This window comes from Heterodontus francisci, chromosome 26, assembly GCF_036365525.1.
Source record: "Heterodontus francisci isolate sHetFra1 chromosome 26, sHetFra1.hap1, whole genome shotgun sequence".
In the NCBI taxonomy this organism is placed as follows: Eukaryota; Metazoa; Chordata; class Chondrichthyes; order Heterodontiformes; family Heterodontidae; genus Heterodontus; species Heterodontus francisci.
Window position 1 is genome coordinate 27070018 of NC_090396.1, and position 27503 is coordinate 27097520.

Below are 27503 nucleotides of genomic sequence, written 5' to 3' on the forward strand. Positions count from 1 at the left end.
ATTCTGCAACACCATTTTGAAGAAAAGCAGTGGAATTTAAGTTTTAGTTCAAAACCCTGGTTACCTGGCCAATATTTATCCCTCACCATGCATCACTAAAAAACAGATTATCTGGTCATTTGTGGGAGCATGCTGTACACAAATTGGCTGCTGTATTTCTTACATTACAATAGTGACAGCTTCAAAAATACTGATGTGGCTTGAAAGCTCTCAGGGATGTCTTGAGGTCATGAAAGGCATGGTATAAATGCAAGTCTTTCTCTCCCTTTACAAAGGAAAATCGGTGGATGTATAACAGGCCACCATTTTTAAGCACGCCCCCCCTCCCCTCCCCTCCCCCCCACACAGTTAAAATTTTCACACCGCCAATCGTTTCCTTTTACAGATGCAGAAACCTACTCTGCATTTCCATAATTTCTTGTTTTCATTTCAGCAATTTAGCAGTTGCAGTTTTTCCTTTACATTTTCATTCAATCTGTCAGGTTTGTTTTCACTATCACTTTAATTTACTCTTTCCTTCCATTTTAATCACTTGTAATTTGCTTTTCTCCCAATTTGACTTCAGCATGACCCTCTTGGACTCAGGCATATGGAGATGGCTATTTTGATGGATTTGGCGTTTGTTTGATCATTACATACACTTTCAGTTTTATTACCATGCCTGGGAGAACTCAAACTGCAGACAAGTAGATTGCTCTGCTGGTCAAAGAAGTGATTATCTTTTCACTGCAAACCAGAGGAATTTAAGTTTTAGTTCAAAACCCTGGTTTCTCTGGCAAGTGAAGTTCCCCAAATGCCACAGTAGCCTCAGAATTCCAACAGAAGTTTCATATTAAAGAAAACCTCAGAAGATCTGTTGTCCAATATTGACGTCCTGTTTGTATTCAGTGGTTCAAGGATATGATGAACTTAAAATATCTATTTCTTTAATTGTGACATTTTAGTACAGTTCAATTGGCAGTGAAGCCAGATGAGGATGTTTCAAGGGATCAGTGAGTTGCTGAGATGCAACCTTGAAAGCTGACAAGATAGCTTCATTCAAAGATGAACAAGAGAGACAACAGGCTGCATTTTAACTTTTAACTGTTGCCTTTAATGTGGTTTCACACCATTGATTCTCTAGCCAGCGGAAAAACCCCGGGAAGGACAGCATTACCCCTGAAATAATCAAGAGTGCCAAGCCTGCTATACTCTCAGCACTACATGAACTGCTATGCCTGTGCTGGGACGAGGGAGCAGTACCCCAGGACATGCACGATGCCAATATCATCACCCTCCATAAAAACAAAGGTGACCGCGGTGACTGCAACAACTACCGTGGAATCTCCCTGCTCAGCATAGTGGGGAAAGTCTTTGCTCGAGTCGCTCTAAACAGGCTCCAGAAGCTGGCCGAGCGCGTCTACCCTGAGGCACAGTGTGGCTTTCGTGCAGAGAGATCGACCGTTGACATGCTGTTCTCCCTTTGTCAGATACAGGAGAAATGCCGTGAACAACAGATGCCCCTCTACATTGCTTTCATTGATCTCACCAAAGCCTTTGACCTCGTCAGCAGACGTGATCTCTTCAGACGACTAGAAAAGATCGGATGTCCACCAAAGCTACTAAGTATCATCACCTCATTCCATGACAATATGAAAGGCACAATTCAACATGGTGGCTCCTCATCAGACCCCTTTCCTATCCTGAGTGGCTGTGTTCTCACACCCACACTTTTTGGGATTTTCTTCTCCCTGCTGCTTTCACATGCGTTCAAGTCCTCTGAAGAAGGAAATTTCCTCCACACAAGATCAGGGGGCAGGTTGTTCAACCTTGCCCGTCTAAGAGCGAAGTCCAAAGTACGGAAAGTCCTCATCAGGGAATTCCTCTTTGCTGACGATGCTGCTTTAACATCTCACACTGAAGAGTGCCTGCAGAGTCTCATCCACAGGTTTGCAGCTGCCTGCAATGAATTTGGCCTAACCATCAGCCTCAAGAAAACGAACATCATGGGGCAGGCCGTCAGAAATGCTCCATCCATCAATATTGGCGACCACGCTCTGGAAGTGGTTCAAGAGTTCACCTACCTAAGCTCAACTATCACCAGTAACCTGTCTCTAGATGCAGAAATCAACAAGCGCATGGGAAAGGCTTCCACTGCTATGTCCAGACTGGCCAAGAGAGTGTGGGAAAATGGCGCACTGACACGGAACACAAAAGTCCGAGTGTATCAGGCCTGTGTCCTCAGTACCTTGCTCTATGGCAGCGAGGCCTGGACAACGTATGTCAGCCAAGAGCGACGTCTCAATTCATTCCACCTTCGCTGCCTCCGGAGAATACTTGGCATCAGGTGGCAGGACCGTATCTCCAACACAGAGGTCCTCGAGGCGGCCAACATCCCCAGCTTTTCCACACTACTGAGTCAGCGGCGCTTGAGATGGCTTGGCCATGTGAGCCGCATGGAAGATGGCAGGATCCCCAAAGACTCATTGTACAGCAAGCTCTCCACTGGTATCAGACCCACCGGCCGTCCATGTCTCCGCTTTAAAGACGTCTGCAAACGCGACATGAAATCCTGTGATATTGATCACAAGTCGTGGGAGTCAGTTGCCAGCGTTCGCCAGAGCTGGCGGGCAACCATAAAGACGGGGCTAAAGTGTGGCGAGTCGAAGAGACTTAGCAGTTGGCAGGAAAAAAGACAGAAGCGCAAGGGGAGAGCCAACTGTGTAACAGCCCCGACAACCAATTTTATCTGCAGCACGTGTGGAAGAGTCTGCCACTCTAGAATTGGCCTTTATAGCCACTCCAGGCGCTGCTTCACAAACACTGACCACCTCCAGGCGCTTACCCATTGTCTCTCAAGATAAGGAGGCCAAAGAAAGAAAGAAAGACACCAGCTGCATTTATAGTACAGCCCATTTGCATTTATATAGCACCTTTAACATTGTAAAACATTCCCAAGGCACTTCATATGAGCATTATCTAACTAAATTTGACACCGAGCCACATAAAGAGATACTAGGAAAGCTTGATCAAAGAGGTTTTAAGGAGCCTGTTAGAGAAGGCGAGAGAGAGGTTTAGAGGCAGAGTTCAGGAGTTTAGCGTTTAGGCAGTTGGAGGCACGGCTGCTAATGCTGGATTGATTAAGATCGGAGATGGACAAGAGGCCAGAATTGGAGGAGCGCAGATATCTCAGAGGATTGTGAGGAGGTTACAGAGATGCGGCAGGGCGCGGCCATGGAGGGATTTGAAAACAAGGATGAGAATTTTAAAATTGAGGTGGTATTAAAATTGAGGTAATTACTGATCGGTGATTGGCTTGGTCACTGGGGATAATTTTTTAAAAATTACATGAGCAGGAACAGCTATATCAGTAGCTGTAAAAGAATGGGCAGTTGCATCACTTATGTAATAAAAGTGATAAATGGGCCCGATTTTAACTCGCTCAAAACCTATTCACTAACACAGCGTTAAAATTAGGCCCAGTTGTTGCCCTGGCTCATCTCATGCTCAAACCAAAGAATCTCAATGTCGTGCATTCTTTCATAAAGACAGTGGCCCTTCAGAGTGAGTGTTCCTGGACACACAATCTCACGAAAAGCACCAATTGGAGAATAGGAGCTGCAATGTTGGAACCCTATCTCCAATCCATGCACTCCTAGAATCCAAACCTCGACCATGAGTGCAGGATTGTGGAATCATCACAATATATAAATTCTATTTTCTTTCAGGTTGGAAAACTCTGTCCACTGCAGTTCAAAACGCCACAAAACCAACCCGTCTATTGGATAAATAAATCTTTAATACATATTTACAGCTCTTTTACAGAAGTTCTTGCTTTAACCGCAAGCCAATTGCCTGTGAGTTAGTCTTGCACAAAGTTAGTATTCTACTCAGTGTCACTGTGTCTTTCATCCTTTGCTGTTATCATTATGACTTTGCTCCTCTCATTCTTCCTGACTGTGTCTCCTATTCTGCATTCCGCGTCTTGCTTTGTGGAGGATTGCTTCAAGTTTCCTGTAGCCAAGCATTTGCTGTCAGCATACTGCCTGTAAATGCACTACAGTGACCATTGGATGTAATTAAGCAGCAGGACACTTCTCTTACTGGAGTAATTATGTTTTGGCAGTCTTTACCTCTATTGTGGCATTTGAGTAGCTCATTGATAACTCAAAATACCCTCTCCCAGTTTTATTGCCAGACTGAATCGTACTGAAATAGTAAAACTGAAAATAGGTACTTTAACTTTATTAAACACTACTGAAGTTTGAATTTAAATAGGGCATCAGTACTTTGGACAACAGACTTTCTGTGTTTTTAATATAAAAATTGTTCATAAATAAGACATTGGGACTCATTTTGGGACTTGGTATAATTATGTGAAATGAGTGATAGCAAATTGGCAGCCTGTTTTACATCTCTCCCAGTTTTTATTTCCATTAACTTTATTTTCCATTGAGAATAAAAGTTAATATTTTCTTGTGTTGCAACAGGAGTGCTGTATAATTTAGAATACTGGAATCAGCCTGCATCATTATTTTGCTGTACCAGGGGCTAAGTTTTGCCAGTAATTGAACCATTTTTTGAAATTTCTGCATTGACGAACCACAAAACTACTCAAAATGACTCGAGGAAAGAGAATTTGGGGAACTGAGGAAGAGAGAATTTGTTGTTCCCCCAAAAAGTATATTGTGAGAAAAATCTAACTTTTGAAAAATTGATTGATTTATGCTTTTGAAAACAGGATCAAATTTCTTAATTGCATAGAGACTTGCCAGGTTGGATCTCCTTGCCTCTGGACTATTCTTGTAACATAACTAACAGGGAAGGTCCCCTTTCATCCTGGAGGGGCTCTGTTTGAAATCGAGGCTTCGATTTTGAAGTTGCTTGGGAATTAATCCAAATCTGATGCCCCTGAGATAATGGATGATTGGCTCCCTATTTTCCTAGGTACAGATGATTTTGATTGGCTCCCTGACAGATTGCAGTGCTCGTCTCATTTGCAGTCCCATTAGCGTACCTGCCTGTCAGTGGCTTAAATGGAACTGTCTGGATTCTAGAAGAAGGAGAAATGGTCTGGCAGGTCTCTGTGGAAATTTGTTAAAATAAGGAACTGGGTTTTTAAGTCTATAAAATGTCTCTGCATATATATACACCTCAATTTTAAAATTCTCATCCTTGTTTTAAAATCCCACCATGGTCTTGACCCACCCTAACTTTGTAACCTCCTCCAGCCTAGAATCCTTAGATATTTGCACTTTTCCAATTCTTCCCTTTTGCGCATCCTTGATTTTATTTGCTGCACCATTAGCAGCCATGCCTTTCGCTGCCTAAGCCCTAAGGTCTGGAATTCCCTCTGAAAACCTCTCTGCCTCTCTCTCTTCCTTTATGACGATACTTAAAACCTACCTCTTTGATCAAGCTTCTGTTCACCTGCCCTACTAATATCCTTCGGTGGCTTGGTATAAAATGTTGTTTTGACTGTACTCCAGGGAAGCACCTTGGGACGTTTTACTACATTAACAATGCTATATAAATGCAAGTCGTTATAGTTTTGAACAGGAAGTTTTCTGTGGTGCTATATAAATGCAAGTTCTTATAGTCTGAACAGGAGGTTTTCTGTGGTGCTATATAAATGCAAATCATTATAGTTTGAACAGGAAGTTTTCTGTGGTGCCATATAAATGCAAGTTATTATAGTTTGAACAGGAAGTTTTCTGTGCCCCACCTGCCTTTAAATAAACAAGCATTTCATATTATTTTGTCCGCAGAATTCAAAATCCAAATGAATAAAGTAGTTATTCGTCATCCACTGAGCGTGGAAGTGTGTGGGGGAATCCATGCAATTCACATTCCATATCCAACAGCTAAACATTGAGTATCACCTCTGTATCTGTGGCTGAATCTTGATTAAACCATCTTTGCTGCTCCCTCAACAATTTGCAGTGACTTGGTGGGGAGGAACTGATTACAGACAGCAACACAGAGCACAGGTGCCCATGCTTTAACCACTCTCCTTAAAGCAATGTTCCTGGTTGAAAAGATAAGCACTTCAAGTTAAGCTATGCAGAATTACAATGCTGGGGAGAAACTTACAGACAAGGAGAAGTTGGAACAAAGTTCTCTGTGATACTAAGGTTTTTCTTTCAAATCAGTTATTCAGTTATCTATAAAGTAAAGGAATGGTTGTGATTTTACACCATTAGGCTGTGATATGAAGGGTCCTATTTACGAAATGCTTTGCTAGAGGGATACTTGTTTTAAAAGGCCATGGATCATCTAGGTATTTAAGGATAGTGCATTCTTTGTGGAATGCGTGTGTATTTTTGTGTGTGTGCATATCTGTATGTCTTTACCTGTGTGTGTCTGTGCACATGCAGCAACTTCCAAAGAATCTTTATGTGTTAAATGTGTATTTTCCTGGTTATTGGGGCTGTTGTACTGCAGTAACTGTGAGTTGCAATTTGAAAATTAGTCCAGATGTTATGATGCCCTCTTGAATATGCAGTCTACCATTGTTTAGGCTTCACACCAAAAAATGTTTAACTGCAGTCAGGGTGATGCTACTATTTTCAATGGTGTTGTCTTTAAATGATTGAACAGTTCAGTATTTTAACTTTAAAGATGTTCCTGGTGTTCCAGCTTTAGGGAATAGAGCTCTAACTAAACATTTGTGAAGCTGTCATTTAACTGAGGGCAGAACAGTGCAAGCACCAGTGCAGGTGCCAGTGTGAGGCTGGTATCTGCAGTTTCTGTGGTTTGACTTCTTGTATGTGACTTATCCTTGTTTAAAATGGTAAACAAGTGCTATTAAAATCAAGAGTTCACCTATTGCTTTGAACATCACAAGCTTGGACCACGCAGGATGGATTTACACTGAATCCTCCAAAGGTATTTTTACATGACAGGATTTTACCCAATGGTATTCCAAGAATGTGGGGAGAGGTGAACAGAAATTCCTTTATGCAAAGGCTTGTGAGAGCATGGAATGCTTTTCCATGGAATGGTTGAGGCAGATCCAGTCGCAGCTTTTTAGAAAAACATAGGTCTGTTGGAAGAGAGCAGTGCAGTGGGACTAGTTTTGGATCACATGAGCTCATAGCCATCACAGATATGATGGGCCAAATGGCCGCCTTCTGCACTGTAAACTATAGTTCTGTTATTCTATAGCAAATGCTTTGTTCTCCATGCATAGTTTTAATTGCAGTGGCAAATTATTATGCCTGACTCCTGCCCTTTAAGCAATTTCAGTCACTCACCTTTGGATTCTTTAAATCTGGAAAACATTACAAACTTTAAAACAAAAGTGCATGTGCAGCAACATATGAAATTTACATACTGTGGCTGAGATTAAAGTTTATTTTTTGCATTACTTTTCTCCACTTCCAGTAAATTGTGAGGAGCAGCCATCATGAAGTTAAGTCAGTTAAACTCCTTGAAAGGTGGCAGGACAGGGATGAAAGGCAGGAGGGGTGACTGCAGCTATGTATTTTAGGCCAAGTCGGCCATATTGTTCCCTCTCCCATTTATGAAACTGGCATGGTGAAACTTGGGCCTGTAAATTCTCAGAATTCCACGCTAATAGGCATCTGAGGAGAAACAAAGTATGAAATCTATTTCCATGTGATTTAAATATTGTAGAGTGACATTGGAATGAAGTTACCAAATGAATTTTGAAAGTCGACCAATTATTCACCACAGGCTTAATTCTAATGTCTGTACAGGAAATATGTGTTTCTTTCTGTAGCAAAGCACATCATGCAATACATGACTTCCATTAAATGTAAAGAAGTCACATAATTGCATTGGGTAAAAGGAATAAAAGATATTTGCAAGTGACTACACAGCACTAATCTTTCCGGTACTCAGATGAAACCATGAGAACAAAATTCCATTGGCTTATAACCATCATCTCAAGCATAAGAGGAAATTTCAACATCTCCATGGTATTCGGTTTTCACTCTACACCCTGTGGAGTTCGGCCAGTGGTTTTATTTAGTTTTGGCTGATTTAGCTGGCACAGGCCATCATGGGAGATCAGCTTTGAGTGATATCCACACTGAGCGACGAATAATCTTTGCACATTTATCATAATCAATGCTAGGTTACAGGCAAATAATATAGAAAGCATAACTGACAGTGGTTTAGGAATTATAAGCAGATGTCAAGGTGATGTCAAATTTCAATTCACATCTCTTTTGTCTGTCACATTAAAGCCAGGATGCACAGCTCATATCTTGAATTCAATGCGAACAAGTTAGGTACGCAATCCTTCCCTTCGGGATCCTATGGCTTATTGTTCTTACATGGCATTTGGAAAGTAAGATTCCAAGCTGTCCCAAATGGCCTTGTGGTTGAAGGCATCTCCTGATTTGTTGGTGTCATCTTCTTCGCAGGCAGTTGATTGCCACGGATCTCCACCACTATCTGTCCTGTGCAGTCCTTACACATTCTGCACAGGTCAGCTGTATCCAGTCCATTATATCTGTCATCCATTTTCTTCTCTGCTTCCCTCTTCTACGTTTTCCATCGATCTTTCCTTCCAATGATAGTCTCTGTCTACCTTCTGATCTAGTGATGTGGCCAAAGTATTATATCTTTCTCTCTTTTTTTTAGATTAGAGATACAGCACTGAAGCAGGCCCTTCGGCCCACCGAGTCTGTACCGAACATCAACCACCCATTTATACTAATCCTACACTAATCCCATATTCCTACCAAACATCCCCACCTGTCCCTATATTTCCCTACCACCTACCTATACTAGTGACAATTTATAATGGCCAATTTATCTATCAACCTGCAAGTCTTTTGGCTTGTGGGAGGAAACCGGAGCACCCGGAGAAAACCCACGCAGACACAGGGAGAACTTGCAAACTCCACACAGGCAGTACCCGGAATCGAACCCGGGTCCCTGGAGCTGTGAGGCTGTGGTGCTAACCACTGCGCCACTGTGCCGCCCTTGCGCCTTTGATGTTATGCACTAATTTCCTCTTTTCTCCAGCCATTTCCAACACTTCCTCTTTAGCCTTTCTGTCTGTGTAGGATATGCGGAGCATCCTCCGATATGTCCGCGTATCAGATGCATTCAGTTTATCAATAGTTTCTTTATTTGTTGTCCATCTCTCTGAGGCATATAACATAGATGACAAAATGTAGCACCTCAGCATTCTTTTCCTTCACCTGATTACTGCTCAGCCCTACAAACCTGATCATTCCACATTGGATTTCCAATCTGTGACTAATTGGCTCATTTTGGTGGGAACTTGCAGGGGGAGAGGGGTGGCTTTAATTGACCTCAGTATCCTTGTGCTAAGGGAGGAAACTTCAGTCATTTCTGCACTTCTATTGAATCTGACAAGCTCTGCTGGAAGATGCAAGTGTGTGTACCTCAGGTGAAGATATGGTTGATCTTGGTTGTGAAGCCCCCACAATTAAATAGTCTTCCAGCATTCACTTGTCAAGGCATCATCCATGAAAAATGGCTGTTGGAGAGCAGTACAAAAATGTTTGCCGGGATCAGTGGAAGGAACCTTAGCTTGAGCCACAATCTTAAAGGTAGAAGGGGTGAAAAGATTAAGAACATAAGAAATAGGAGCAGGCATAGGCTGTGCGGCCATTCGAGCGCTCTTCAGTTCAATAAGGTCAAAGCTGATCCAATTGTGGCCTCAACTTCACTTTCCTGCCTGCCCCCATAACATTTGATTTTCTGTAGACCAAGAATCTGTTTAACTCAGTCTTGAATATGTTCGATGACCCAACCTCCACTCTTCTCTGAGGTAGAGAATTCCAAAGATTAACGAGCCTCTGAGAGAAGAAATTCCTCTTCTCCATTTGAAATGGAGACCCCTTATTCTGAAACTATGCCCCTAGCTCTAGATTCCCCCATGAGGTCCTCTCAGCACTGACCCTGTCACGCCCACTCGGAATCTTATATGTTTCAATAAGATCACCTCTCAGTCTTCTAAACTCCAATGAGTATAGGCCCAACCGGCTTAACCTTTCCTTATACAACCCCTTCATCCCAGGAATCAACCTAAAGAAATCTTGAAAGGATTCAAAGTATTTGGGATGACACAGCTGCATTCCTGCAATCCACCAGAGGTTAAATTTCAAAGTATTCAGCATATTCCATCTACACTGCTTAATTCAGTTCATAAAGGCTTCAGTAACACAAGGGATCCTACTGGTTGTGAAACAAAGACCTCATAAACTGCACAGTTTGAAGGCTTCTTTTAAAAGAGATGGGCAGTTTTAATGAGGGGGTGAGTGTGATAAACTACCATATATGCAATCCTTGATAGTGTTAATACATAAACATACTGGTTGCTCATGTTTAGTCTGCCTGGTGCATATGTTTGCACTGTCTGGATGCTGTTATAATGGCTTTTGAACTGACTGCTGAAGCACTGAAATGGGACGTGAGTTACTCCTTCAAGCTACATGTATCATGAGACTCATCTGACTGCTTTAATACAGGCAGTAGCCTCTCTGGCACTTGTTAAAGGATAAAATTACTGTTACTGTTCCTGGATAATCAGAGGCGACTGCTTAGGATTGGTGGTAAATGAGGGTGTTTCAGGTGAATGTACAAGAAGGTTTTTAAAGACATTTTTATGCTATTAGAATGCAGTTGATGAAGAAGGACCTGATGAACTACTCCCCTTGGTGTAAACAAACCGGGGTCCCTTATTCACACAGCATTGCAGACACTTGATTAACTGAGGCAAATAGTGTAATACATTTAAGGGAAAGCTAGATAAGTACATGAGGGAGAAAGGAATACAAGATTATGTTGATAGGATGAGATGAAGTAAGGTAGGAGGAGGCTCGTGGGAACATAAATACCAGCATGGACCAGTTAGTAATATAAAAGCAAAATACTGCGGATGCTGGAAATCTGAAATAAAAACAAGAAATGCTGGAAATACTCAGCAGGTCTGGCAGCATCTGTGGTGAGAGAAGCAGAGTTAACATTTCGGGTCAGTGACCCTTCTTCGGAACTGGTCTTTGGACCAGTTAGGCTGTTTTCATGCTGTAAATTCTATATAATGATTCTGTTATGGAATTAAGGCTTTAGTAATGTAAATACGAGGAATTTGCCCTCATTGCAGGGTTGGAATGGCAGGGGTGTTTATGGGGATGTTTAATGGAGCCCAGCACACTTATGGAGGCCAGGTCACTGGTTTGATTATAAAAGTGCAGGGAAACTACTCATAGAAATGGAAAGAAGCACAAATGTAAAAGCGTTTTTAGAGTTTATGTGACACTAGCCCGTCTTAAAATAATAGTTGAATGGAGTTTTATTAAAATGTAGCTCATATTTAGTGTTTTTTTCCCATCCCAGTTGTGTACTGTGAGAGCCTTCATAATGAAGGATTATTTTATGTCACCCCCTTTGCAATCTGACAGAGTAAACCCCCTTCAGAGATCTGGCATTTTTATTAGTTTACTTAGTCCTGCTTTTAAAAGGATCATCCATCAGTGATCTTAGAGAATGTATATTTTCTTTTTTCCCCACAAAATATTTCTTTATAAACTGCATCTGTCACTTAAGGGTGATGACAACCAATTATTATTTTGTTTAATTGTTAAATCTTTTCCAGTAACATCCTGTAGACTTGATTGTGGCGAAGACTGATCAGAGCTGCGTGTCTTTACTCCCTGCATTTCTGTTTCCCCCTTGCCAATTTGGCATTGGCAACTTATTCGGCTAATGCTTCATGGGCATCAGTTGTCCTTTGGTGCCTCATCAAAGTCGGCATTGTTCATGCATGAGCCTCAGCAGCAAGTGTAGGTGGGCAAGTCAAACAAGGGCAGCCAAAGCTGAGGCTAATCCTGCCATCATCCCAGATTGACACTTGTATTTCCAACAGAGATCATCGTCAGGAGCAGGAATGCTGGATGATATTCATCTCCCTAACCCAAAAGTACTGGGGTTAGTTGTAGTGCTAATTGAGGTGTCCCAATCATTGCCCGGGCATGGACCCATTATAAGACATGGGCTTTCCTGGTGTGTATGGCTCAGTAACTCAAAGGAAAAAACTCATTGAATTGCCTGCTGGTGAACCCTCCAGCTGGATTGCCTCCATTGGGAGAGCCCTTCGTCTCCCGTTCTCAGTATTGATTTTCACATTTTGTTGTGGTGTAGTCTTTGCAGACAGGATCCCTGTAATGCCACTGATCTGGCTGGAGCCCAGAGCCTGTCACAAAATGATACCTTAACAACTCCCCCCCACTCTCAAAAAAATATACCAGTGTGTTGTCCATGGGATTAGTAACAACCCAAGTGTGTGAGTGCACTGGAAGGACCTTGTGACAACACTGTACAGTGACTTTATCTAATATAATGTCCTCTTCTCTGAAGTCAAATAAGAGGATGTGACATATGAATGTGTTGAATTTTATTTATGTGGATTTGGACCAATCTAAGAAGCACAGCTGTGGCTAAATAGTTGAAGATTAAATATCATTGATATTTCTAGTTTTTGAACCTGGAGGCAAGGAAAGAGTAAGCCAAAATGCATGCTAAAAAATTGGAAAATAACTCTTGCACTTTTCCACCAGCCTGCTCCCCATCTCCACAATTTATCCTGCCCTATGTATTTTGCAGGCCCGTGTTGATGAGCTAGAAGAAGAGCTGGAGGCAGAACGAGCCATGAGAGCCAAGGTATGTGATAGCATGGGCTGCATGTATTTATGGAACAATAGAATCTCTTTCTGCAACAGAAACTTTCTCACATAAACAAAAATTCTTGGTTTTATGCCACATTAGAAGAACCTTTCCAAATGTCTCACTGACTAATTGAACTGTTTGGTACAATATTGGGCAACACTGACCAGAAAGGCCACAGGTCCATCATTGGTCTGCTCTAAGTCAGCTGCTTTCAATGGAGGCAATGGTCGAAACACGACAATTGGCATCGGCAGGAGAGACATGAAATCTGCCCACTTCATGTGTTATTGGAAGTTTAATGATGATAGGAACAGGAGTAGGCTATTCAGCACCTCAAAACTGTTCAGACATTCAATTAGATGATGCCATACAGTCAGACTTTGTTTGATGCCTGTCTCAATCATATAGCCTCTTGCCAATGGCCATTGAGACTCACATATAAAGAATGGCCCTTTAGATTAAGTATTAGGACTGTTGACTGTAGTAGAATGGTACCCAGTCTGAGTCAACACCTTCACAAAAGGTCCTAAAGTGTTTCACGTGCAAGTCATTTTGTCTTACAAACATCATTACCTCATTGCTATCAGTAAACCCTTGCTAGTTGCAAATTGGCTGCAGTGTTTCCTCCATTACAGCAGCGACTGCGCATCAAAAATAATGCTGAATTGGCTGTTAAGCCCTTTGCGATATCATGAGGTTGTGAAAGGAATTATATAAATGCATATAAAAACAAGAAATGCTGGAAATACTCAGCAGGTCTGGCAGCATCAGTTCTGAAGAAGGGTCACTGACCTGAAACGTTAACTCTGCTCCTCTCTCCACAGATGCTGCCAGACCTGCTGAGTATTTCCAGTATTTCTTGTTTTTATTTCAGATTTCCAGCATCCGCAATATTTTGCTTTTATTATATAAATGCATGTTCTTTCCTTCTATTGTGGGAGTGCCAGCTGCTATGTTGTTGCATACCTGCTGGTGTTATTGTTCTGACCTAAATTACTGCTACTGGAAGATTTTTCATGCCCTTGGGCCACATTTGCATGCACATGTGGAAAAGTGACACCATCAGTTCGCTTTGCAAAAGGTGATCATCATTTCCTGACATTACAAGAATAACTACATTTCAGAAGCACATAATTGGCTGTGAAGTCCAATTAGGACACCCTGAGGTTGTGAAACTAGCTATATAAGTACAAGTTCTTTCTTTATAGTGTCATTTCAGTAGCTGAGACAGGTTTCTGATCTCTGGCACCACTCTGTTGAAATGCAGGCCCAGTTGAATTTGGCAATCCAAAATGAAAGCTGTTTTAGGGAGGTTGGAACTTTATGCCTCCCCCCACTCCCCTACTCCCCTAATCCCCTACCCCACAGGGTGGACTGGAGGTGGAGGGTAGTGTTGGGGGCGGGGGGGGTGGGGGGTAATGGTGTAACATTGAGTGGGAAGCGAGGCTGCTGTTCCCATCACCAATCCAACCCCGCTGCCTTTTTAACAGCAGCAGAGGAGGTTGAAAATGGCTTGCCTGCCCAAAGCCAATTGAGGCCCTTAACCAACCAACTAATTTCCACTTAAGGGCCTCCTCCCACTGCCACTGGTATCTTAGCAGCTATGGCCGGGCATTTCAACACTGGATGGCTGCCCAGTAATACCTGACGGCCTCCTTGCGAGCTTGGGGGGGTGGGGGGCCCTCCTGATCGGGCACCCTGTGCCCCATGAAGGACCCACAGCAATACAAGTTGCCACCACCAGAGCACCACTTTTTCCCTCAAAAATATACTATATTCCTAAAAATCTGTAAAAAAACAATTACAAAATAGTTCCAATTTGACATTCCAGAAGTGCAAAGGAAATCAGTTTCCTTGGATACAGAACTTCAGTTGCCTCCCAACATTTCCCATTCCATTTTACATGCAGTGCACATTTGCATTACAGAGCAAAAACATATTTTGGTGCATACAGCCCGAGGTTTTTTTTAACATCAGTTCCAGTCCCTCAGTTCATCTTGGTGGGAGGACCTTACACAGTGGTCTTTCCCCATTGAGCCTTTGCCGTGGCTGCCCAAAGCTTTAGTGCATCCCTCAGCACGTAATCCTGGACCTTGGAATGTGCCAGTCTGCAACACTCGGTGGTGGACAACACTTTGCACTGGAACACCAGCAAGTTTCAGGCAGACCGAAGAGTGTCTTTCACCAAATTGATGGTCCTCCAGCAGCAGTTGATGTTTATCTCAGTGTGCGTCCCTCGGAACAGTCCGTAGAGCAGGACTCCTGTGTTACAGAGCTGCTCAGGATGAACCTCGACAAAAACCACTGCATCTCTTTCCATACCTGCTTTGCAAAGACACATTCCAGAAGGAGGTGGGCAACTGTCTCTTCCCCACCACAGTCACCTCTAGAGCAACGTGCGGAGGGGGATGAGACTCCAGGTGTGCAGGAAGGACCTGACGGGGAGGGCCCTTCTCACCACCAGCCAAGCTATGTCTTGGTGCTTGTTTGAAAGTTCTGGTGACAAGGCATTCTGCCAAATGACTTTGGCGGTCTGCTCAGGGAACCATCCGACAGGATCCACTATCACCTTTTCCCGCAGGGCCTTGAGGACATTCCGTGCAGACCACTGCCTGATGGATTGGTGGTCAGAGATGTTTTTCTGCACGAACATTTCCACGAAGGCTAGGTGGTATGGCATGGTCCAACTGGATGGAGCATTCCGCGGCAATGTGGCCAGACCCATCCTTTGCTACACCGGAGACCTATGGAACCTCAGCACCCGGTGACACTTGGTGTTTGCGTACTGGGGTCTACGCACAGCTTGATGCAGCTGCACACAAAGGTGGCCATCAGGATGAGGGCAACGTTGGGTACGTTTTTTCCACCTTTATCCAGAGGTTTGAACATTGTGTCCGTGCGAACATGATCTATTTTCAATCTCCAGATAAAGCGGAAGATGGCTCGGGAGACCGCCATGGCGCAAGAATAGGGTATGGGCCAGACCTGCGCCATGTACAGTAACAACGTGAGTGCCTCGCACCTGATGACCAGGTTCTTACCCACAATGGAGAGAGAATGCTGCTCCGACATGCTCAGTTTATGTTCTACCATGACTGATGGAGAAAGTGAAGTCGCATGGGGTCCAGGGTGTACTAGCTAGATGGATAAAGAACTGGCTGGGCAACAGGAGACAGAGAGTAGCAGTGGAAGGGAGTTTCTCAAAATGGAGACGTGTGACCAGTGGTGTTCCACAGGGATCCGTGCTGGGACCACTGTTGTTTGTGATATACATAAATGATTTGGAGGAAAGTATAGGTGGTCTGATTAGCAAGTTTGCAGACGACACTAAGATTGGTGGAGTAGCAGATAGTGAAGGGGACTGTCAGAGAATACAGCAGAATATAAATAGATTGGAGAGTTGGGCAGAGAAATGGCACATGGAGTTCAATCAGGGCAAATGCGAGGTGATGCATTTTGGAAGATCCAATTCAAAAGTGAACTATACAGTAAATGGAAAAGTCCTGGGGAAAATTGATGTACAGAGAGACTTGGGTGTTCAGGTCCATTGTTCCGTGAAGGTGGCAACGCAGGTCAATAGAGTGGTCAAGAAGGCATACGGCATGCTTTCCTTCATCGGACGGGGTATTGAGTACAAGAGTTGGCAGGTCATGTTACAGTTGTATAGGACTTTGGTTCGGCCACATTTGGAATACTGCGTGCAGTTCTGGCCACCACATTACCAAAAGGATGTGGATGCTTTGGAGAGGGTGCAGAGGAGGTTCACCAGGATGTTGCCTGGTATGGAGGGTGCTAGCTATGAAGAGAGGTTGAGTAGATTAGGATTATTTTCATTAGAAAGACGGAGGTTGAGGGGGGACCTGATTGAGGTGTACAAAATCATGAGAGGTATAGACAGGGTGGATAGCAAGAAGCTTTTTCCCAGAGTGGGGGATTCAATTACTAGGGGTCATGAGTTCAAAGTGAGAGGGGAAAAGTTTAGGGGGGATATGCATGGAATGTTCTTTACGCAGAGGGTGGTGGGTGCCTGGAACGCGTTGCCAGCGGAGGTGGTAGACGCGGGCACGATAGCGTCTTTTAAGATGTATCCAGACAGATACATGAATGGGCAGGAAGCAAAGAGATACAGACCCTTAGAAAATAGGCGACATGTTTAGATAGAGGATCTGGATCGGCGCAGGCTTGGAGGGCCGAAGGGCCTGTTCCTGTGCTGTAATTTTTCTTTTGTTCTTTGTTCTTTTACGCTCCGTCCAGTTTTGGCGTATGCCCCAGCCCCTCCGAAACATATCCCCAGCACCTTCAGGTAGTCTGAACTTATGGTAAAGGGAACAAAGGATCGGTCGGCCCAGTTCCCAAAGAACATGGCCTCACTCTTACCGCAATTTACTTTGGCTCCCGAGGTCAGTTCAAACTAGTCGCAGATGCTCATCAGTCTGCAAACGGACCACGGATCCGAGCAGAAAATGGCAACATCATCTATGTACAGGAAGGCTTTGACCATGCTGTCTGTGGGCTTCACATCGTACAGTCCAGCATAAAAGGTGTCAATAACCTGGGGGCATAGCTTTAGGGTAAGGGGCAGGAGGTTTATGGGGGATTTGAGGAAAGATCTTTTCACCCAGAGGGTGGTTGGAATCTGGAACACACTGCCGGAAGGGGTGGTAGAGGCAGGAACCCTCACAACATTAAAGAAGTATTTAGATGAGCACTTGAAATGCCATATCGTACAAGGCTACGGGCCAAGTGCTGGAAAATAGAATTAGAATAGATAGGTTTGATGGCTGGCACGGACACGGTGGGTCAAAGGGCCTGTTTCTGTGCTCTATAACTCTATGACTCTATGAAAAGGATTTGCTAATCCTTAATATGTCAGACTGCAATGACATTACCGAGCTGTCCTCTTCCTGCAGGCTGCCGATCACAGAGCTTTCTCTCTCTACCTTTTGGAAGAAGAAACGTGAGCACGTCTCAAGCTGCTCAATGGAGCGGACTCTGGGCCGGAAGATTATGTTGGTGGTCTCCGTGGCAAAGAGCGAGACCTGCTGGCTCTTCACCTCTTGGAGATCCTCCTAGACCTCAACCCCCATTAACTGCAGCAGCAGCAGATTCTGCATTCTTTTCTGGAGTCGGGACACTTGCCTCTGACTTTCTCTTGCCCTTTGAGCACCTTTGTGCATGAAGAACCTCTTGATGTTCGCCTTGATTGCTTCCCACCAGTGCACCAGAGGCTCAAAGAGGGGTTTCACGGTTCTCCAACCTTTGTAATCCCTTTTGAGTTCCTCGAGGTTCTCTGGGGTCAGCAGTATGACATTCAGCTTCCAGGTCCCCCTGCCAACCTGCTGGTCATCCTGTAAGTGACAGTTGGCCAGTAGGATGCAGTGGTCAGAGTCGAACACCAGCTTGACATTAGTAGATCTGACCATGAATGCACGGGACACAAACAGGAAGTCAATCCTGGAATGAACAGACCCGTCCAGTCTTGACCAGTTGTATCTACACTGCACTCCATCTGCAGGGTTGCTTGGCATCTTTTACTGTTTGCATTAGGAATATGGACGTAGCATCCAGTTTGCTGTCATCGCTGCTGGATCGTCCAGCTACATCAATGATGCAGTTGAAGTCACCGCCTAGAATGACCGGCCTGGACATTGCCAACAGCAGTGGGAGCTGCTGGAAGACGGTCAGCCGCTTGCTGCATTGAACTGGGGCATACACATTGATTAACTGGAGCGGAGCATTGTTGTACATTATGTCTGCTACAAGGAGACGACCGCCCACCACCTCCTTAACTTCAGAGATGGTGAAGTTGCCTCTATGCAGCAGAATATCCAGAGGAACGCAAATCATTTCCCCTGACCAGATCGATGGCCCAGGGGACCCCCATGGCAACCATTGCTGAGTGCTAAGTGCTGAGGTGCGGTATTCCACACTCTTGCAGAAACAGTAGGTCGGCTTTGACCTTGGCAAGGTAAACCAAGGTCGAAACACATCGCATAGTAGATTTAACGCTACGCATGTTAATGGAAGCAGTCTTTATACCCATTTAAAGCTGGTTGTTGCTTACTACATCAGGTGTCCTTACTATCCCAGTCCTTGGGTATTTTCCTGCATATCCATAGTGTGCGCAAGCTGTTGTTGTCTCAGAAAACCCTCTGGTCATTCACGGGAGCTTTGTTCCGCTGGGGTGACATCGGGGGAGTCTTGGAGGCAGCGAGGTTTGAACTGTTCTCTGCCGGTGGTGTCTTTCCCCTCTGTTTCTCCTCGAGGATGTACTGCTCCCGGCTTCCCAGAGCTGGAGTGCGCTGGACATTTCGCTGCTCTTCGCGTTCTGACGCTTATTTTATAGGTGCCATCTTTTCGGCCCTTCCTCATCCGATGAGGAGCTGCTGCCATAGACTGTCTCAGATGTTAGCCTCCTCTTGCCACTGGTTTGAGTGGTGATCTGTGTCTTTTTGGGGGGCTTCTTTGTGGTTTTCCTTTTGACCACATGCCACTCACCGGTTTGTCCCTCTGCTGGCTCCTCCTCCATTGATTCTATCTGAGGAGGAGTTTCCAGGCACGGTGTAGATGTTTGGTTGCTTGTTGCAGCTGCCTCGCCATACTTCTCCTTCTTAGATGGATTTTCCTCGCTGCGGGAAGGATTGGTTTTCTCCTTCACAGCACCAGGCGCGTTCACCGTTCCTTCCTCCTTGGACCTTGCTGCCTGTGTGTAACTGAGGCAGCATTTGGGGCAGGTTTTGTAGAGGTGGCCTTCCCCACCACACAAGTTGCAGCACTTAGTCTGCTTACAGTCCTTTGTCTGATGGTCTTCCTGTTTGCAGTTCTTGCAGATGACTGCTGCAGTTGGCCACCACATGACTAGATTTGCCACAAGTCCAACAAACTCTGGGCTGCCCCGTGTAGATCAAGAAGCCTCTACTTCCCCTGATAGCAAAGCTGGAGGGAGAATGGACGATGGCTCCTTTGACATCCACCTTCAAGGTCACCTTGACCTGCTGCTTGCTGGTCCAAATCCCAAAGGGGTCCTTGACCTCGGTGCTGCTCCCAGCCACCTCGACGTACCTGGCGAGGAAGGTGAGCACATCCACGACAGGAACCTGGGGTTGTAGAGGTGGATTGTCACCACCCAGTTCTGTTGCGATGGCAGCGTGAAGAGTGGCTCCACTGTGAGGATTGACAGCGGCACCTGGTTTCCCTTCTCCTTGAACACCTTCAGGAACTTGATGCATCCCACCACGTTCTTGAACGTCACATTGAAATAGCCACTGCTGGTGAAGTCCTGCAGACAGAAAATCTTCGCAGCTTGGAACCCACAGCAATCAATCAGGATTTTATTTTTGAAGAAGGCACAGTTCATGGGTGCACCTCCTTCGCTATCCTTCACCACCACCCTAATGGTGTTACGCACCCCCTGGCCTGGAGTTCTGGTGTCAGTTGCAGCCATTTTTGCTTGAAGCCTTCCTGGGACAGGCAGTAAAACCTCAACCAACAGGAAAACAACAATCACGGTCGATCTCCAATCCCAAAGGACGAAATGCCGTGAAAATGGCGCTGAAACCCCCCCAGAAAACCCAACAGTCAAAAAAATACCACCTGCAAGATCAAAGCCCATTGATCATGGTCTCTCCCCTGCCAGGTAAGTATCACTCCATCATGGCGGCCGTGCCTTAAGCTGCTTAGGCCCTGACCTCCCCAATCCATGCTCCTAATTGACCCCCATTCCCCTTGCTGGAGTCAGTCGATTTTCCCTGGCGAGGCCTGAAACCCCACTCACCTTTCGGTGCTGGCGTCCACAGTCCTCTTTTGGCTGAGTGCAGTCCCAGCAGTAGCCACCACTCCTGGTGACGTTGCTGGGACTGAAGAGCTGCTAGCCCGCTGATTGGCCGGCAGCTCCTGGAGGTGGGTCTTCCTGCCTCAGAAGACCCCCTCAGGGCCAATTAGGGGCCTGAGCCACACGATACCACTGTGTGGCTTCCAGGCCCAGCAGAGGTAGGCTCGCCCCTGACTTTTCAGCCACATAAAATACCTGTCGATGTGTTATCAGTGGGAAACGCCAAGCCCGTCTGTTATGGTGAATTTTTCCTGTTTCCATGGCGTGGCAGGATTTAGAGCACTAGTGGGAACACTGAAGCAACCACTTGAGGTCGGACACACTCTGTAGCTCAAATGTCACTTTCAGGACAAAGTCCATAGAGGTGAATGATGTGGAAAACTGTCCACGAGAGCTTAGCCCAACCAAAATGGCAGCTCAGGACATCCAGCACCAACACTGGCACCTAGTTAGGTTTATCACATGTGTTGATTCACCTCCAGCAAGGCTAGGATAAACTGCTGCATGTTGTACTTTGCCTCCAGGCTGCTTTTGTAGGCAGTGCGATAATTTAAATCCAGCAGAAGAACAGGCAACTGACTCTTATTAAACCAATCAAGGCTTCTGGTAATAAACAGAACAAGGGGCAATCATACCTGATGACTCTTAATGAAAATAGATTACATTTACATATCAGGTGTGAGAAGAATTTTGTTTGTATTATTAGAATTGCATCGCATTTACAGCACAGAAACAGTCCCAACTGTTCGATGCTGGTGTTTATGCTTCACCCGATCCTCCTCGCGCCTGACTTCATCTAACTCTGCCAATGTATCCTTCCACTCCTTTGTCCCTCATGTGCACTTATTCTCTCTAATAAAGTAATAAATACACAGTCAAAAATAAGGGAATGCTTGCTGTTGGCAGTTCTAACATGACACTTGCATTTAGCACATCAAAACATCTCAAAGTACTCCACGAGTGAATTTTTTGCAGTTTATTAACTGTTCTGAATTCAAGATGGCAACATCTAACAAGTCATGAGATAAATTTACAGTCGAGAATATACAGGCCGTTAATGAATTCCACCATCCATAAATATTCTGACTTTGGAGGGTTTTGTAGCTGTTGCTTTCTAGGTTTGCTGCACACTTGTTAAGCTCTGAAGGTTTGTTTGAGCAACATAGGAACAGCTTCGCACACTGGGAGATTTGGGCATATGGAGTCGTTCAAAGCTTGCAATTGCATATTTAAAGTTATCACATAAGTACTTTCATGACGTGAGCTTGCTGGCTGCAGTTCCTCCCGGGTTTTGTGGGGGGGGTTTGCACTCGTCAGAAATGTGACTTTCTCAATGCTGACCTGTATGAGAGGCCGGAGAGTGCAGTCTGTCTGCAGTCCCAGGCCTAACCATTAACATTTGGCATCTGTTTTGTTTTGCCCGATAAAGCAGACCTATTTTGTCCTGTACCTCCCGGGACACTGAAGCTACAGGGTTTCTGTAACAACACAACGATTGGAGGTAGTGTGTAATATAAATTAGCCTGTGCTGATGATTTTGAATGTGCACAATTTAGGTTCCTTTGAAGTAAGGATGATTGAATTGTTTTGGTTGTTTATGGAAAAGCAGGAGTTCTGAATCTTATTTTCACTTTTAGAGGGGAATTTCATGCTCTCCCCCACCACAGCAGGTTTGGAGGCAGGGAGAGCATATTGTTACGACCAGGTGAGGAATGTGTCTCAGGGTCTTTTGCTGTCTTCACCTGATCTTATTGTCACAGGGTTTAATTTTAAACACACTGTGTTTTGAGCGCCCCCTTTGTGAATCCTTGTTCACAACTTTCTAATTATAAGGCAAAGAAATGAGCACAAACAGGCTTTCTTTGGTTTAAAGAAGAAAGATGACATTTATTAAAACTTAAACTTAAACTCTAATCCGGTTAACGCCTATGGATATCCGACGCGCCCACACTAGCATGCACACGTGATACACACATGCAAATAGAGACATAAAGGAGCAGAAGAAAAGATAAGTAGAACAGTTTGAGGCAATATCTTGTTACTGTTTCTCGGGCTCACTGTAGTCTGTGATTGAAGATATGGTCTTGCGTTTCATTAGGGTCCAGTGTTCTTTGTAAACCTTGTTCACGTAGGAAAGTTTTCTGTCTCAGTTCTTGTGGGGAAGAGATGGAGGCAGGCAGACAGGAGAGGAGGTAATTCTTGCTTCAGTTCCAGGAGAGATCTTCTTTACTCATGAGCACACAGCTATGTCTGAGTTCAAAATTCCTTGTTGAAAGTTCAAATCTCAACAGCCAGCTGGTCATGTGACTAAAACTGGTGTGACCACTTCTTCTGTGTTTGTGGATTCTGCTATCTTAGCAGTCAACCTGGAATGCTCGCTCCTCCCACCTTCAACATCTGGTAATCAAAAGTCCATTGTTTGTTGAATGGGTCAGGGCATGGTCCCTGGTTCCAACTCTGCTAGTTACTATGCAAATGTCTTTCCAGTCAGGGGTTTGCAATTTTAAGTTTAAATGTTCATGTGGCGAAATCATGTGTGCCTCAGTCTTGGCAGGTGGGGAGTCTGCCTGACAATGTAATCAGGCGGGATGGTGGCGGAGGGGGGCAGCAGCACCACCTTCCAGCCACCGTTGAAATTAAGGCCAGGGCAGGAGGGGCTGAGAACGGCCTTCCCGCCCCGCCACCAATTGAGGCCCTTAACTGGGCAATTAATGCCTAATTAAGGGCCTCTTCCTGTCGCCGCCAGAATTAGCTGTGTGTCAGACGGCCCTGTCGCCGCACGGGAAGCAGGGCGAGAAAAACTGTGGGCTGCTTGCCAGTTCCAGTGGAAGGGTGGGGAGTGGGGTCCCTTGTTAAAAGGCACTTCGTACTTGAACGAGAGATGGTGCCTGCTGAGAGCCACCCCCTGCACTTGCTTCTGACCCCCCCCCTACACACCCCTGCCCCACAACCTCCACCCCACGAGACCCCTCCCTCCCTGATCTACCTGTGGCCTGGGTCGAGCGCCGCTCCTCGGCCTCGGGTGGGTGCTCCACCAGCAGCAGTCACCGCCTCTCCAGTGGCACTGCCCAGTTACAGAGCTGCCGGCCTCTGATTGGCCAGCAACTCTCAGAGATTGGGACTTCCATTGCCGGGATCCTTGATCCCGTGGAAGACCCGCCGCTGTCCAGTTAAGTACCTTAATTGGCACTTGATTCAGCGGACCTCCCACAGAAGAGGCACCACAGGGTTCTCGGTGGTGCTTTTGCCAGACATCGAGACCTCCGTCGCCCAGATAAAATCCCAACCTTAGACTTTTACTCACTCAAAACTCAACAATGCCAGATATACACTTCAAAGGAAACCAAAAAATTGAGAGGTCTTCAAAAGATCTTGATAGATGTGAAGTTTAAGCAAATTGAAGTTAATTCATTCTTTAGTAGGCCAAGTGTATTTTGATGCAGTCCTGAAAGTGGAGTTAATTGGAAATGAATTTCCCATTATCTCATCTGGATCCTTTGCCTTTGATTTCTGACGAGTAGCATCTCCAGCACATTCCACAGCTTAATTATAACAATCGATCAGTGCCTCTGACAGTCCTGCCCTGTGCTACTTGAAAAGGTACCCTCAGCCCAGCTTTACCCTGGAGCTAAAATCAAGGCCTCTTTCATGTTATTCAATTTGTCATAATATAAGTGATCTTTTTTAATCTTCTGTCGTAGTGCTGAGGTGAGATAACACAGGGTATGACAGGAGAGAAACTGCTGACAGTATATTTGCTACACTTTTAACAGGTGTTTGTATAAGAGATAGAATCTCTATTACTCTTATTATTTCCTAAAATTTACAATTGTTTAAGTAGTAAATCACATTCCTGTAAAACCTCCAATTAAAAAAAAAGTTGCATCCAAACCTTCTCTTATCAGTGTGAGATACTGGGCACAGCATTATCGGCTTATTGCCAAAGCCAAAAACAAGCATTTGTGCAAAAAAATGTATTTAGACTGACAGAACCATAAATCCAGAGCCAACTTATAAAGTGAACTCATTCCAAATTATTTTGCAAAGTGCCTGAAAGTTGCACATTCATTATCGTGCAAAGAGCCTTCATTGCTAGACAAGTGCAAGACTTATATTAGTTGCATGCAATCACTTGACAGACGTCCTTCTGGAGTCAGGGAGGACTTCCCAGGGGTTTGCTTGAAACTGGTCACAGAGTTTCTTTTTGTCTACCCTGAAATTAGCATTGCCAGTAGTGTGGGAGGGCAGTGCGTACAATTGCAGCATCTAATAGATAGGATGACCACTGCCGAGCCCAATGACATGTTCTTGCATTCATATAAGAAAGAGCAATTTCCTCAAAGAGCTTTACAGCCCATAAAGTACCTGTGTGAAGCAGTCCGCATTGTAATGTAGGAATTACACACAGCAAAGTTCCACAAAAAAGCAATGGATAATGACCAAACAATCTGCTTTTGGAGATGTTGGTTGATTAATAAATATTTGTCAGGACGCCGGGGAGAACTCCCCATTTTTCTTCGGAATAGTCTTCTTCATCCACCTGTGTGGGCAGATGGGGCCTCAGTTTAATATCCCATCCGAAAGATGGCACCTCTGACAGTGTAACACTCTCTCAACGCTGCACTGGGAGTGTCACAGCCTAGATTATGTACTTAGGTCTCTGGAGTGGGCCTTGAACCTACAACCCTCAGAGGCGAGAGTACTACACCCTGAGCCATGGCTGCTTCCTCCGATATGCTGATATGATCGACCATAATATTCCAAGTTCAATTATTATGACAAATCCATAAGTATTTTAAACATGTATAATTATTACAAAATGAAGATAGTCTGTAGTTCTGTCTTGTTGTATAAAATTCTGGTGTATTGGGAGACACTTTGGGGAAGAAATTCCGATAGTTCCACTCTGCCGGTGGAATTGTGGCAATGTAGCATTCTCATTCATCCTTAGCTCCCACCCTAGATCCCATTCCAAGCTGTAGTTATGGGATTATTTTGAATGACCTAAAATGTAGATTAGGGGGTAATCTAATTGAGGTGTTTAAAATGATTAAAGGATTTGATAGGCTAGATACAGAGAAGTTATTTCCTCTGGTAGGAAGGTCCAGAACAAGGCAGCATAAAATAAGCTTAAACATAGAGCCAGGCCATTCAGGAGTGATGTCAGGCAGACTTCTTTACACAAAGGGTAGTGGAAATCAGGAACTCTATCTCTCAAAAAAACCTGTGAGGCTTGGAGTATATGAAAAATTTCAAAAGCAAGATTGATAGATTTTTGTTAGGCAAAGTTAGTAAAGGTTACAGAACAAAGTGGGGTTGTTGGAGTTAAGGTACAGATCAGCCATGATCTAATTGAATGGTGGAACAGACTCGAAGGGCCGAGTGGCCTACTTCTGTTCCTTTGTTCCTAACTATAGACATTTGGGGCAAGGTCGAAATTGCTATTAGGACTTAGGGCCATCTGTCACCCTAGCAATTTCAAAACCATGCAGTATTTTACCTCAAGCCCACATGTAACTATCATCTTCAGTGCTGCACTTCATAGCCTTAAAAGGATTCTCTGTTACTCTACTGAGGAATATATGTCAAAATGATTTGTTTCTGAGGGGGAACAAAAACATGTGAAACTCTGCGCAGACAAGCCATTAGTTGATTGACTGTGCCCTACTTTGCTAGCAGCAAGAAAGACAAGACTCCTTCTGACAGGGTCAGGGGTCACTCTGTGAGAAGTACTTTCCACCTTGTGTAGCTTCCAGCAAGTAGCAGTAAGAGATGTTTATAAAACAATGAACAGGCATACCAGCACCAAGCACTGTTGTTCAGATCTAAATGCAAAGAGAAATAAGCTGTTTGGCAGGGCTATTTCCATATCTGACCTGGATCCCAGGGCTATTCCTTTCCTCATGTGAGACAGTGCTAGGAGACAGCAATCAGTAGTTACTTGGAGTATATTGAATGGAGAAAAAAGATAGGTGTAGTCATTAAATTCATCAAATTAAAGAGTACTGTCGATTCAAGCTTTCCCATTCTCCCCAGATGCCCACCTTTAGTGACTGGGATGCAGTTCCTTGTGTGTTAGTTCTTAGATGTGCTTTTCCATGTAGCTGTATGTTAGTCTGTTAAGGCATTGTCATGTCTTCCTGTCTGAATGCTCTATACTCTCGAAGTGGGAGATAATTTTGACCTTGTACGATAGTGTAAACTGGGTGATAGTGAGTCACTTTACAGTATTGTAGAAGGTCAAAATCTATCTTAATCCACAATGCCTTTGCTACCTGACCTGTTAAACAAGTTGGCAGGGTGGTTGAGGGGTGAAATTGGATTTCAATAGCTGATATCGAAACGGCATCCTGTTTAACTCCCCACCCAATTTTCTTTTCTTTGAATTCAGTAGAAAACAAATGAAAAGTAGTGGATGATCTGGCCACTGTGGGTGTAATTGGATCTGAACCCTGTTTTGTGCTCAATGTTTCCCTTAATCAGCTGCATCCCAGGAACCTGCACTAAACTGTAGCTCTCTAATTTTGCTGTGGGGCTGAGGGTGGTGGTTTTATTTATGCAAACTGGGTGCTGGTCTGAGGCATTTGACTTAAGGGTTTCTCTATGAAAGTGGAGCCCAAAGCAGCTACAGAGACTGGCTTTCCGGTGTGAGTATTTAAATGGGAAAAAGGCACATGGAACTTGGTCTCCTGGAACAGCAATCAGTATGTAGTGGAAGTCCAAAAGGGCTCTTTTAAAGTGTCCCACTGATTTTTCTCATTTGCATCACTTGCCTAATTTGTGGTTTGAAGAATGTATACGGTGTCCCATAGTAAGCATTGTACATTATTATAATAAAAGCAAAATACTGCGGATGCTGGAAATCTGAAATAAAAACAAAAAACGCTGGAAATACTCAGCAGGTCCGGCAGCATCTGTAGAGACAGAAGCAGAGTTAACATTTCAGGCCAGTGACTCTTCTTCAGAACTGGCAGATATAAGAAATGTAAAAGATTTTAAGCAAGTAAAGCGGGGGTGGGGC

General features: G+C 44.4%; 1 protein-coding gene across 5 annotated transcripts in view; it reads left to right on the forward strand.

The window, feature by feature from the left end:
- Positions 1-27503, forward strand: part of LOC137384237 (myosin-16) — a 246035-nt gene that overhangs the window by 116245 nt on the left and 102287 nt on the right. For all 5 annotated transcript variants that reach the window (XM_068057952.1, XM_068057953.1, XM_068057955.1 and 2 more), the window contains one exon: positions 12589-12645. In XM_068057952.1, the coding sequence (XP_067914053.1) occupies positions 12589-12645 (57 nt within the window). The remainder of the gene's footprint in view (positions 1-12588; positions 12646-27503) is intronic.